A 12,190-nucleotide genomic window follows, 5' to 3' on the forward strand; every position below is an offset into this window, starting at 1 on the left:
CGTTAACCATAAAAGCCACCACCCCATTAAGACCCTCTCATTACAGGCTTATCGTCAAATTAGCTAAAAAATACGCCTTTGTAGAGTGAGTAACGCAGCCACCACTGCAATATCTCTACATCATGTTACACTTGAAAGAAACAACAATAATCTCGACCCTTACTTGGTTCATTGGAAAGTTTATTTACATTCAATTAACTTGCTACCTCTAAATGTAAAGAAAAACTTACCCTTAAAAATGAGGCTAATCCAAAAGTTGTTTTTGACCTGACGAGTTTGTATATTGTTTGAATTAAATTATTCATGTCGGAAAATACGAAACTCTAAACATACTTATCAACGTTAACTTTAAGTGAAAGACTGGTACCTTATCAGGAATATAAAACAATTAATGGTCTAGACAGTACACATTTTGTAATTATCTTTCAAAACTCAGTAACGCTGTTTCAAACATTTCCAAACCTGAAGAGCGTTGTTGTGTTTTTAAAAGTAATAATTCATAATTTATAACATACAGACCTCCGCTTGATTGATGCTAATTATATCAAAACCAAGCAAATAAGGTTTCTCACTGCCAAACGTTTTATACGCTTCAACATGCACTCTTAAATTTCATTAGGTTTCACAAAATTAGTGCTAGATGTTGGATAGCTATTCTTTTAAAAAAATATTTTAGGCTGATATTTCTCCTGGTAATTTAATTACAAAAACTAACAAAACACATATTGACACAAACAAAAACTGAAATCATGATGAAGGCTCTCGTGAAGCTAACAATTGTCAAATACGTCCAAAAATGGAAAAGATTTCCGTTATCCTTCCATAGATGAAAGTTTTAAGAAGTATATCTATCGTAAATATAATTAAGAAGACAAATTTTGCCGGGTAATCTGGGCGATTTTCGTGCTCACAGAAATTTAACATCATAAAACAGATAGAGATTGTAAATAATTCATTTTCTTTATTATTGGGAATCGAATATTTGCAAAACACGCAAGGTTAGTGAGTTAAAGCTTTGGACAATTGAGATCAACGGCTATTTGCGAGTTGGCGCGATGAGAGTGAATTTTGCTTGAATATGAAGACAAAGAAGCTTATTTTGGTAAGGCTTTTTACCTTAATATTACCTTATTCCGACGATTTAGCAAAGAAACACGCTTCTTATACAACATGTAATTGTTCGGAATCGATATATTTAGATATATATTTTAGTATCCATCCGTATTTTAATACTACTCATTCATGCAAAAAAGAAGAAACACCTCAAAAAATGTTTGGAGAAAAAATGTTATCCTGTCAAATGCATCACCGCCTAAATTTACACAATATTTCATGTCACGTACAGGTATGGCTTTGGCCATAGATTCCTCCCGTGGAATTTTTTATTCTTCTCTCATCTGAAAAGAAACAAAAACAGCTCTTAATGTGTATCGTTGAATCTTCTGCTTAAAACTATATAGAAATTCCGAATTCTCGAGCCTCCCAGGGAAACGAAAACTAGTTCAAGAAATCGGGAAGTTTGAGACTGAATTGGGAATATAATTGCAATGTTCGACAACATGTGGTTCGCATAATTGGCAAGTTGAAGAAATGGATGATTCTAGAAATCGAGATTTCACTGTACGCGGTAAAGCATTGCGCATACAAATTTTTCGTTTTTTTTTTCTGTGTCGTTCTATTAGTTTTCTTTTGTTTCTTCGAGTAAAAAAATGACACTATTTTTTTATTATTATTTTTTTTCTATTATTTCTCTTTTATGTCAATGCCAGATATGGCTTTGGCTATAAATTCCTCTCGTGAAATTTTGATGCTTCTCTCAACTGAAAAGAAGCAAAAACAGCTTTTAATATATATATGTATCGTTGTATCTTTAGCTTAAAAGTCTGCATGTAGTGATAAGTCGTTGCGATGTTTCGGTTTTTTTATTCAGTTCCTTTAGTTTTGTTTTGCTTCTCTGACACGGAAACCCCAACAGTGATTTTTGTCTTTTAGAATGGAAGGACAATCTGGAGAATAAAAATATTCTCCATATTTGGTATCTGTTACACTCTGACGATTATCAGTGCAACTTATAACAACGAAGAAAGATCTCAGAGAGGAATGGCACTGTTGAACCACACATACAAGTCTGTGTACACTGAAGACTATCCCAGCTGCCTCATGGCGTGCATGCATGACTCACAGTGCAAGAGTTTAAACTACATGTGGCAAAGTTCAAAATGTAACTTGAACAACAAGACCAAATATTCTGCCGAGGCAGCACTTTTTAGTCGTGAAATGTCGTCAATTTACATGGGGCTAACGAGAGAACCAGGTATTTGAATCATTTAAAACGCAAACGATTGGATTGCCATGTGTTCGAATAGATTTGATCGTGGTTAACCTATCGTTTAATTTGCTAGTTTAATCTGGAAAGACGCACTACTAACCCCCTACTGTCGTTTGAATTGTTGCGCCCGATTAGAAAAGGATGATTGAGACAAACTATTAAATTTGGTTAGTTTATAATAATTAACAATTATTCACCTCAGTGTCGGTGAATGTGGTGGATCTTTACCGAGCCGCGAATATACCACACAAGTTAAATAACTAGCGGACTTAAACATCACTTTCGGTAAACAAAGCGACGCGCGGAGACAGTTTGTTTCTCTTTTGCTGCTTGGAGGTGAATGATACTTTGCTAATCCCTCCGAGTTAACCAATAAGCGCGCGCGAAAAGCACTATCCATTTGTGTGGTATATACTAACTTTCAATAACCTGGAGGATTTGTAGTTTTCGGATTGTGTCAATAAAACCCGGTTTGGCAAGAACCAAGACTGCTGTTGTAGAGGAAGCGTAAAATTTAACTGGGTTGCAATAATAAATGCTTTTCGTAAGTGCTCTAATTACATTAAAATTGATCTTGAATATTAGCTTAGCTTAATGCAGTGCTTTGCAGATGCAACGAAGTGAAAATAATAAAAAACGTTAACAATACGACGTTGACACCAACGTATGAGTGTCATTATTTTCGGTAAAATAAAAACGAAAGAATGACAGTTTCAATGTGAAAGAGGAGCATGTTGGTGAAAAAGTAATTTTCATTTAAATTGTTAAGTCATATAACAACTCAGGACGGACGAAGTCTCTAAAACCAGCTTTGAACGTGCAATCAGACGCAATCTTCGCTTATTTTTTTCTACATAACTTATCACCTTTTTTTACTTAAATATTCATTTTTCATTGTTCACTTATATATTCATAAAAGCATCAAAACGAGATAATGCTCTTAAAACGTAATGTTGCAGGTAAGGGATTTTTAGCTTATTAAAAAGGTTTTTGTTTTATCTTTTCCGTGTAGAAATCAATTCACGTGTGTACCGCTCCTGCAGACATGTGCATCCCTCAAATGGTGATGGAGAATATTTGATCGATCCAACATTGTCAGAAAACCCGTCCACTGCTTACTGTGACATGACCACTGATGGAGGTGAATAACTAACTTTTCACTTGCACTTGACACGCTTTGCTTGGAGTCCACAAGCAAACCAAAGCAAATCGCTACTGTTAAAGCATGGACTAATGCATTCATATCATATCATATTATGTCATGTCATGTCATGTCCTTTTATTTATACACGATAGTTTATGTAGGGGTGTACACAAACAAATTCCCTAGGAGGCGCCGGTTCTGGTGTAATCACCAGCTCACTAAAAATTAAGGTCATAACTGTGTTAATAGATAAAGTTCATCACTGTTACCCAACGTACGCGGCCTGGTAATATTTTCACAATGGCCATAGCTGGCTCGGGGTTTCGACCCTTCACAACTGTAAAGATGGATTTCCACTGTTGCGTTTTTGTTGACGCACGTTAACGTACGTAAAAATTGTAAACGCACGTAAAAATGAAATTTTACGCGCGCGATTGCGTGCGTCGAATTTACGTTGTCCAATTTCCAATGCCACGTTTTTTTCTTGGTATTTACGTACGTTATACGCACGTATACGCACGTAGAGATCGCGAGTGTTTTCAAAAAAGTTGAACTGAGTTCAACTTATTTCGCGGCTGTCTGCGGTTACGCAGCGATTTAGCCAATCATACGTTTGGATTTCGTCACATGACTCCCCTTACCATGTGGAAAACCATTTTGTTTTGTAGAAGCACTTCTCATCGAGAAAGTCCAAACATTTCCAGCAATAATCTATAGAACTGACTACAGAACCAAATTACACGAACGCAGCAGTAAAAGAAGACGCCTGGCGTCCGGTCACGTAGGCTTTAAACCGGCAATCCGGGAAGGTCACCTCAAATCTTTTTTTTTACTTGTTTGTGTCTTTCGGAAGTATTTATAAAATGCCTCTTGGTCATTTTCACGCATTTCTTTTACTAGCGTGTGGTACAAAGTGTTTTCATGGCAGCCATGTTGGAAGAGTCAAACAACAATATATTTGCATAAAAATGTTAATGATTTTTTCGCAAAGGAAAAACAATTTATTGTTTCACTCCTCCAATATGGCCGCCAATAACACACTCTATTCACTAACTTGATAATTCAGGATGGCGGGCATTTACGTTCGTTCAACGCACGTAAAAAAGAAACGCTTTTTGTTACTTTTTACGCGACAGTGGAAATTTGCCTACGTATCTTTTTTACGCACGTTTAACGTACGTAAATATTTACGCGTCAGTGGAACAAGTCCACCTTAAGCCGATAAAACTGCGAGCGTGGTGTTAAATAGCTGGCAGGCATAAATCAATCACAATGTGCGCAGTACAGCTTTTATTGTATAAACACACTAACAGACATTTTAGCGTGTAGTATTGCTAATTATTTTTACGGGTCTTGCAGTATTTCGGTGACCCAAAGGGCGAGTCAGATACATATGACAGGTGGAATATCACCATTTATGTTAATTTTCAACCCTAGGTGGGTGGACTGCTATTCAACTGGTTTTGTTTACAGAATTTAACCTGCGCTTCGAAGATACGAAGTACGACTTCGAGAATCTTTCTTACTACCGTGACCACCGCCAAGCTGTAACATCGACGGCTTTGCTGCAGTTACGGAATGACATTGGCTTCAATCAACTCCGATTTTACTGCCAAAAGAAGAAAGTTGGAACCGTGTTCCACGTTATGACCAATATCAATTCCCTGGGGGAGTCAGTGGTGGAGTATTTTGTCGACGATAACCTGGCATCAACTCGTCCCCAGGCATGTGGCTCGTACACAGTTCTCCCCGATGATAACTCTACACTGTCTGAAGATTGTAGCAAGTTAGGCTCAAACGGTACTCATGCAGATGGAAAGTGGTCAGTTTACTGGGCCATTTGGAAAAATCGTATAAAAACGGCGGTAGCTAGACCTAATTATTACAGATATTATTCTGATCCCTTTCAACGTGATTGTGATGATTGGAATAGCGGAGAGGATTCTCTTTCTCCCGGAGATACCTGGGCTGTGTTTGTGCGCTGAGTTCACAATTCGCTGAGTGTCTATTCGTCAGTAATTACTTTGTCTTGAGCGTTGTGATTATATTAGTATTGCTGTAACGTGACGTTAAGTCACTGTAGTAAATATTTTCGTAAACCTACTAATCTAACCATTATTCGCGGAAGGCGAAGTGATTATTGTTGAGTAATCCCCGAGACAAAGTCGAGAGGATTGTTCAACAATAATCACTGCGCCTGAGGTGAACAATTGGCTACCGAGGCGAGTAAAATGCCACATTTTCATTTGCAGTTATCGCCTTTTTAAAGCCACGATACCAACGAACGACTGTTCATCATAAGATAAACATACTTTTGAATTGATATTCTATGAGTTATCTTACAAGCAGTTGTTATTATAGCTGATTAGTAAAAATCAGTGTTAACAAAAAAGTCACGGTTTTTAGAACAGAAATGCACTCTACGCTCACGCTTAAAGACAAACACTGGTTATATTCACAAATTACCAATCATATTAATGAAAACACTTAACTGTAACAAAAATTGGCCGTGGGATTTATCTACAAAGCAATAGATAACCGTAGTGAACTGGTAGATTAGCACAAATCTCTTTCCGACATAGACTTGTTATTTGATTATTTGAAGCGAAGGAATAGTTCCAACGCTGTGGGATGGCACTATGATATTAAAACCAAAAAGTTTCGGAACTCAATAGGTTTTAATATTTCGGATTTTACTGTTTATGTAATTAACGGATAAAGACTGCAGCAAAAACGATCCGAATGAACTGCCGAGTGAATAGCCTAACATGTGCATAAGCACATGAAAGGTCTGAACAAACAGACCGAGCAGACGAAGGTCGAAAGTGCAGAAACCATCAGTAAGACTGACTGACTGTACTAGAGGGTTTACAGACTAGATGGTAAAGAAAAGTCCCTATAGTTATGTTTGTGTTAGTAGCAGACGTAGTGATCATGACTGGCTATGGTGGTTTTACTTAGTAGTGATCTGTTGTCCTTATTTACTATTGCTATTTAATTTAAGCAATTTATAATAGTGAGCTCACTAATAAGTTTTCCTGGATCGGGGTAGATTGTCATGAAAGCTCAGAACGTCTGCCATTCTCGAATACAAACGTTTTACGAAGAGTAGTAGAATGAAACTGGTTAGGCCGTTTTTTGGACAGGAATCTCATAAGCGTTTGCAGGAATACACTAGGTTCAGGAATAAAAAGGGGAGGAATCTCATTAACAAGGGGAGGAATGTATTCCTGCCCACGCTTATGAGATTCGCGCCCAAAAACAGCCTTACCGGTCGCTACTATGCTACTACGAAGAATGAAAGTTGCATTTCTGCCATGATATTGCACATATGAAATGTAAGTAAAAGTCCATTTCGACAACGAACATTTAAGCAATATGAAGTCTCTGAAAGCGGTTCAGTTCTTTTTTCGTTGAAGTTTAGTTTATAATTATGTTTTATTAATATTTTTAATGACCGGAAGGCGGTGGACTTAATTGAAAACACCAAACACAGGGTCAGGCATATTTAATTTTGCAATTTCTAAAACCTCCTGTAAATTTTTGCCCCGGCTTTTGAAATACGTATATATAATTAAAAACCTTGAAAATCATTTTAATTGTTCAATAGTTGTTGCAGACAGTAATTGTTGTCTGGATAGATATATAAACTTTGGCTAATATTACTGAACTGATAACAACTAGCCAATGTTGATTTCTATATAGCCCCGGCCCCGCCCCACCTTAATTTTTACCCAGGATGTTTTAGCAAGCTCTGGTAATCTTCTGTTTTTTGTGACAGAAAGTAACGTTTAAGAACGTGACATTAAGAACGTCAAGAACGTGACGTTAGCAGGGCGATTTGCGCCAAAATTGCAATTCAGTATATGTATATTTGTTTTAGAAGCCCTTTCTTATTATTCATGTGTATTTTTTCGTAATCTACAATTTCATTTGAATTCATTTCCTTCAAGCCTAAATGCGTCGTTAATTTTGCAACCTTTAGACCGTCTCTACCCTTAAGCGTTTCACCAACAGCCCCCTCTACAGACTTATCGTCAAATTTGCTAACAAAAAGAACAGTGATTGACACAGGTTCCACTGCAATATCTGGGGTGTAACCATGACTACTCCATGAACCTCACTTGGTTTACTGGAAAGTCTTTTTGAATTCAATAAACTTTCTACCTATACATGTAAAGAAAAACATACCGTCAGAAACGAGATAGTCCAAAAGATGTGATTGACCTGAAGAGTTTGTCAAATTAAATTATTCCTTTTTTGCATTGTTGACATAAAATGAAAGACTGATACCTAAATATTAACATAACATAATTAATAGTTTATAACATACAGACCTCCGCTTGAAATCTGCGAATTATATTATTAAGAAAACGTTTCTCACTGACAAACGCTTTATATGCTCCACACACTAGGTTTTCACGAACTAATGTATAAGATTATTCTTTTAAAATAAAAGCTAGATGTTGAACACATGTTTTCTTAAAGAAAAACATTTTTGGGCCTTTTTTTCTTTTAATTAAATTAAAACAGCAAAGACAGCTAACAGAACACACATTGACACAGACAATAATTTTAATCAGGTTGAAGCTTCTCGTGGAGCCAAAAAATAACAAATACGTCCAAAAGTTGGAATAGCATTTTCTTATCGTTCCATTGCTGGAAGTTTTAAAAATATATCTATAAAACAAATTTGTTAAAGATGCAAATTTTCTCTAGTTATCTAGGCGATTTTCGTGCACTCAGAACTTTAAAATCATAAAACAGACTGAGATTGTAAATTATTCATTATATTTATTATTGGAAATATTTCTAAAACACACAAGTTAGTCAGTTAAAGCTTAGGACAATTGAGATCAACGGCTATTTGCGTGCCGGTGTGCTTTAGTATGAGTTTTGCTTGAATATGAAGATAAAGAAGATTAGTTTGGTAAGGTATTCCTCAGTATAATAAGGTTTTGATATTTTCCGATGCTTTAGCAACAAACTTCTGATATGTATTGGTAATCAAATGGTGACGAGTGAAATTAGGAAATAATTTCACGAGGTATACCATTTGTTTACATTTTAATATCATAGGTGACAAATTACGCTTGCAATCGTAGGTTTTTGACTGGTATATTGCATCGCGAATTCCGATCTTTGAAACTTTGTTGAAAGCATACATTTTGCTCAAGTTCGCAAGTTTTTTAGTCTTTAAAGAAAACCTTTAAGGGATATCTTTTTGCTGTTAAAAAAGAGTTTCAAAGATGAATCAACTGTCACGTTGCCATGGCAATTTTGATGGAACTAAACGAAAATTGGTTCAAGAAATCTGGAATTCGAGAAATCGGCGGTAAAATTGCAGTGTTCGACTTTGTGAAGCAAATCCATAAGTTTGGTTCAAATAATTGGAAAGTTAGAGAAATGGAAGGTTCTAGAGATCGCGATTTCACTGTATACATGTAGTGGTAAAACGTTGCGTACTGTTTGTTTTGTTTTTTTATTTTTGAGTAGAAAAATGAAGAAACTTTTGCTTAATTTTAAAATTCAATTTTCTCCTTTAGAATGGAAGAAAGATATGGAGAATGAAACTGCTTTTCATTTTTGGTATCTATTACACTATGACGATTATCAGTGCAACTATGAATTATGACAACGAAGAAAGATCTCAGAGAGGAATGGCACTGTTGAACCACACATACAAGTCTGTGTACACTGAAGACTATCCCAGCTGCCTCATGGCGTGCATGCATGACTCACAGTGCAAGAGTTTAAACTACTTGTGGCATAGTTCAAAGTGTAACTTGAACAACAAAACCAAATATTCAGCTGAGGCAGCACTTTTTAGCCGCGAAATGTCGTCAACTTACATGGGGCTAACGAGAGAACCAGGTAATTTAATAATTAAAATAGTACGCAATCGATACCAAACAAACGATTGGATTGGATTTGATAGAGGTAAGCCTTACTCTATTCGTTTGTTTAAGGTGGCTTGTAATGGTTTATTTATTATTTAAGGCAGCTTCACTACTTTGACGTCACAGAGACCACAATTTGTTTATTGGTAAAGCCAATGAATTGTTTTTAAACCTACACTAAGCGCGTTGTACCTCTAGTGCTAAAGCTGCGATACAACATTAAAGTTCCTCATGCTTTAACCTTTACGAGCCACTTTAATTACACTACTGTCGTTTGCATTGTTGCGACCGATGAAAAAATAATGTTTGGTTTAAATTACTTAATTTAGTTTGTTTATAATTAATGTTAATTACTTGGAGGGTTTTTAATTTCCAGAGTGTGCTAATAAAAACCGGTTTGGAAAGAACTATGCCTAGTACCTCTGTTGTAGAGGGGTGTAAAATTTAACTGGGTTGCAAAAATGTCAAAAATATATGCTTTGGAAATCAAAAGTCAATATGTGGCCTTTCTGATTGTGCTCTTATTACATTATATTTGTATCTGAAAGTAAATTTGTTTCGCTTATTTTCAGTGTTTTGCAGAAGTATTGAAGTGAAATGAAAAGATACGACATTGTTGTCAGCGTCATCATTTAACATCTAAGTTAAAAGCAATGCAATTCTGTTGTTTAATTTTAAGTATTGAAACACTTAAAATTATTTGTTAGCTCATATTGTTCATTATTAATTATTAACATATGTATTCATAATCGCATCAAATGTTTGCAGTAAAGAAATGTTTAGCTTATTAAAAAGGTTTTGTTTAATCTTTTCTGTGTAGAAATCAGTTCACGTGTGTACCGTTCATGCAGACATGTGCATTCCTCAAATGGCGATGGAGAATATTTGATCGATCCAACATTGTCAGGAAACCCGTTCACTGCTTACTGCGACATGACTACTGATGGAGGTGAATAACTACACCAGCTTAATTAAGGCATTATGACTTTAAAAATTCCACTTCCATACATTAAAACCACACACAGATAAGATTTAGTTTCAACTGAACTTTTTACTTGCACTTGTGTGATACGCCTTGTTTATAGTATTACGATTAGAATCACATATCTCGGAGAATACTCGCACTCTGATTGGCTACTGATGCGAATGTTCTAGTGTAAAGGAAAGGATTTGCCCGATATTGAACTGGCTTCACAAGATTGTTTGTTTACTCTTGGCATTGCAAATTAAACAAAAAAAGGGAAAAAGGGAAACTTCATTTAAAATACAACCTTCATTACATTGTGAAAGTTCTGTGAGCTTTAAACGTTTGATTTCGCGTGGCGTCGTCAAACTACTCGAGAAACACTTACACAAATTGGATAGCTTTTCCGAGTAATTTACTGTCTACTTCAAGCTTGTATAGTCAAATTAAATTTACATAAAATGAACGATATTTGGCGGCTTGTATTTGTATTACCCACAGCTTTCTTTATTTGTTTTGTTTTGGCACTGAGCGTTTCGAACACTGTGCCAGTTCGACGTGATGAGATATTAGTAGCAACATCACAGCTTTCGGGAAATTGTGGACTTTAATTTCTGTACTGGATCGTGTTCGTCTTCGTACGCAATACACAATAGTCAAACTATAAATATTAACAAAAATATAACTTAATTCGTGCCGAAAAGCTCTCGAAAATCCTAACCTCGACAGTATAATGTTATTGTTATTGTAACTCACTCCCGTGAATGTTTCTTAAAAAATGTCCTTGAACTTGTACTCTTGTACTTGTACTACCGGTTTACATAACGTTCTTAAGCTTACTGCCGCTAAAGGGCGTATTTAAATGTTCTTTTCAGTCTCTAGGGACTCGGCCCAATACAATCTCTTATAAATTAAAATAATCTCGCATATGTGCAAAACACCGAGTTTTGAAAAACTTTTCTGCTAAGAATGACTCGGACTATGAATTCTGATCACGCGCCAGAATCACACCACGTATTGACGTCATCTGTACATCTGTACTTTAACATATGGCAGGAATAAACCAATCACATTGCGCGCAGCATATCGCGCGGTATTGTATAAATACTTCGAGTGGTATACTGTGAACTATCCCACAAGTCACTTGTATTTTCTCAGTATACACACGAGCTTAGGCGATTATGTATACCAAAAATACAAGTGACAAGTGGGATATTCCATATTAGTATAATTTCCAGAGATCGCACGCCATGATAAGTGGAGCTCGGTTTATGACGCTATATTTATGGCGTAAAGTGGTGAATATAGCATTTGAAGGCGTGGCTACTAAGCCGTGCCAACTTTGCCATCCAGGCAAGTAAGCACGGCGGCGTTTGCTGAATGAAACTTTCGCTCAATCGAAAGAAATAACCCCAAGTCTTGTATGTTTAAAACACTGGGAATTTTGCCAATTGACTACCAAGGCTTCTTTATCGAAAATATTTTCAAAAGATAGTTCTTAAGGCATAATAATTGATCTTAAACACGATGGTTTTGGAGATCGCACGCGACCACGAGAAACTCAGTCAGATCGATTGACCATACGTCTCAGGGATTTTCAACAATAATCACTGAAATAAATGAATGTGTGTCCAGCAGTAGCAATGAAATATATATATGATAATGCAAATGCGGCCTTACACTACTGAAGACCTGAAAAAAATTTTCAGGCTCTGAGCGGGAGTCGAACCCACGACCTTTGCGTTGCCAGTGCAATGCTCTACCACTGAGCTATCAAAGCCACATGAGAGCGGTCGTATATGGGTAATCCCTTTATGGTGGACATGATACTCGGCCCAAGTATATGTGAAATA

The 12,190-nt window shown here is 36.3% G+C and overlaps 2 protein-coding genes across 2 annotated transcripts; both read left to right on the plus strand.

Annotated features, from left to right (window-relative positions):
* Nucleotides 1-986: 986 nt before the first annotated feature.
* On the plus strand, nucleotides 987-7,032 carry LOC144650248 (uncharacterized). Its single transcript, XM_078509910.1, has 4 exons — nucleotides 987-1,102; nucleotides 1,993-2,314; nucleotides 3,342-3,470; nucleotides 4,911-7,032. The coding sequence occupies exons 1-4, from the start codon at nucleotides 1,079-1,081 to the stop codon at nucleotides 5,456-5,458; spliced, it is 1,023 nt and encodes a 340-aa protein (XP_078366036.1). The 5' UTR covers nucleotides 987-1,078; the 3' UTR covers nucleotides 5,459-7,032.
* Nucleotides 7,033-8,361: 1,329 nt separating this feature from the next.
* Nucleotides 8,362-10,330, plus strand: LOC144648495 (uncharacterized). The gene is made up of 3 exons (XM_078508029.1): nucleotides 8,362-8,403; nucleotides 9,020-9,347; nucleotides 10,194-10,330. The coding sequence occupies exons 1-3, from the start codon at nucleotides 8,380-8,382 to the stop codon at nucleotides 10,328-10,330; spliced, it is 489 nt and encodes a 162-aa protein (XP_078364155.1). The 5' UTR covers nucleotides 8,362-8,379.
* The last annotated feature ends 1,860 nt before the right edge of the window (nucleotides 10,331-12,190 follow it).

This window comes from Oculina patagonica, chromosome 4, assembly GCF_052425735.1.
Source record: "Oculina patagonica isolate OP01 chromosome 4, crgOcupat, whole genome shotgun sequence".
Lineage (NCBI taxonomy): Eukaryota > Metazoa > Cnidaria > Anthozoa > Scleractinia > Oculinidae > Oculina > Oculina patagonica.

Coding starts and splice junctions, on each gene's coding strand:
- LOC144650248 (XM_078509910.1), top strand. CDS start 1,079: ATGAAGACAAAGAAGCTTATTTTG. Junction 2,315..3,341: donor GGGGCTAACGAGAGAACCAG/GTATTTGAATCA, acceptor TTTTCCGTGTAG/AAATCAATTCACGTGTGTAC. Junction 3,471..4,910: donor TGACATGACCACTGATGGAG/GTGAATAACTAA, acceptor TTTCAACCCTAG/GTGGGTGGACTGCTATTCAA.
- LOC144648495 (XM_078508029.1), top strand. CDS start 8,380: ATGAAGATAAAGAAGATTAGTTTG. Junction 8,404..9,019: donor AGATAAAGAAGATTAGTTTG/GTAAGGTATTCC, acceptor TTTCTCCTTTAG/AATGGAAGAAAGATATGGAG. Junction 9,348..10,193: donor GGGGCTAACGAGAGAACCAG/GTAATTTAATAA, acceptor TTTTCTGTGTAG/AAATCAGTTCACGTGTGTAC.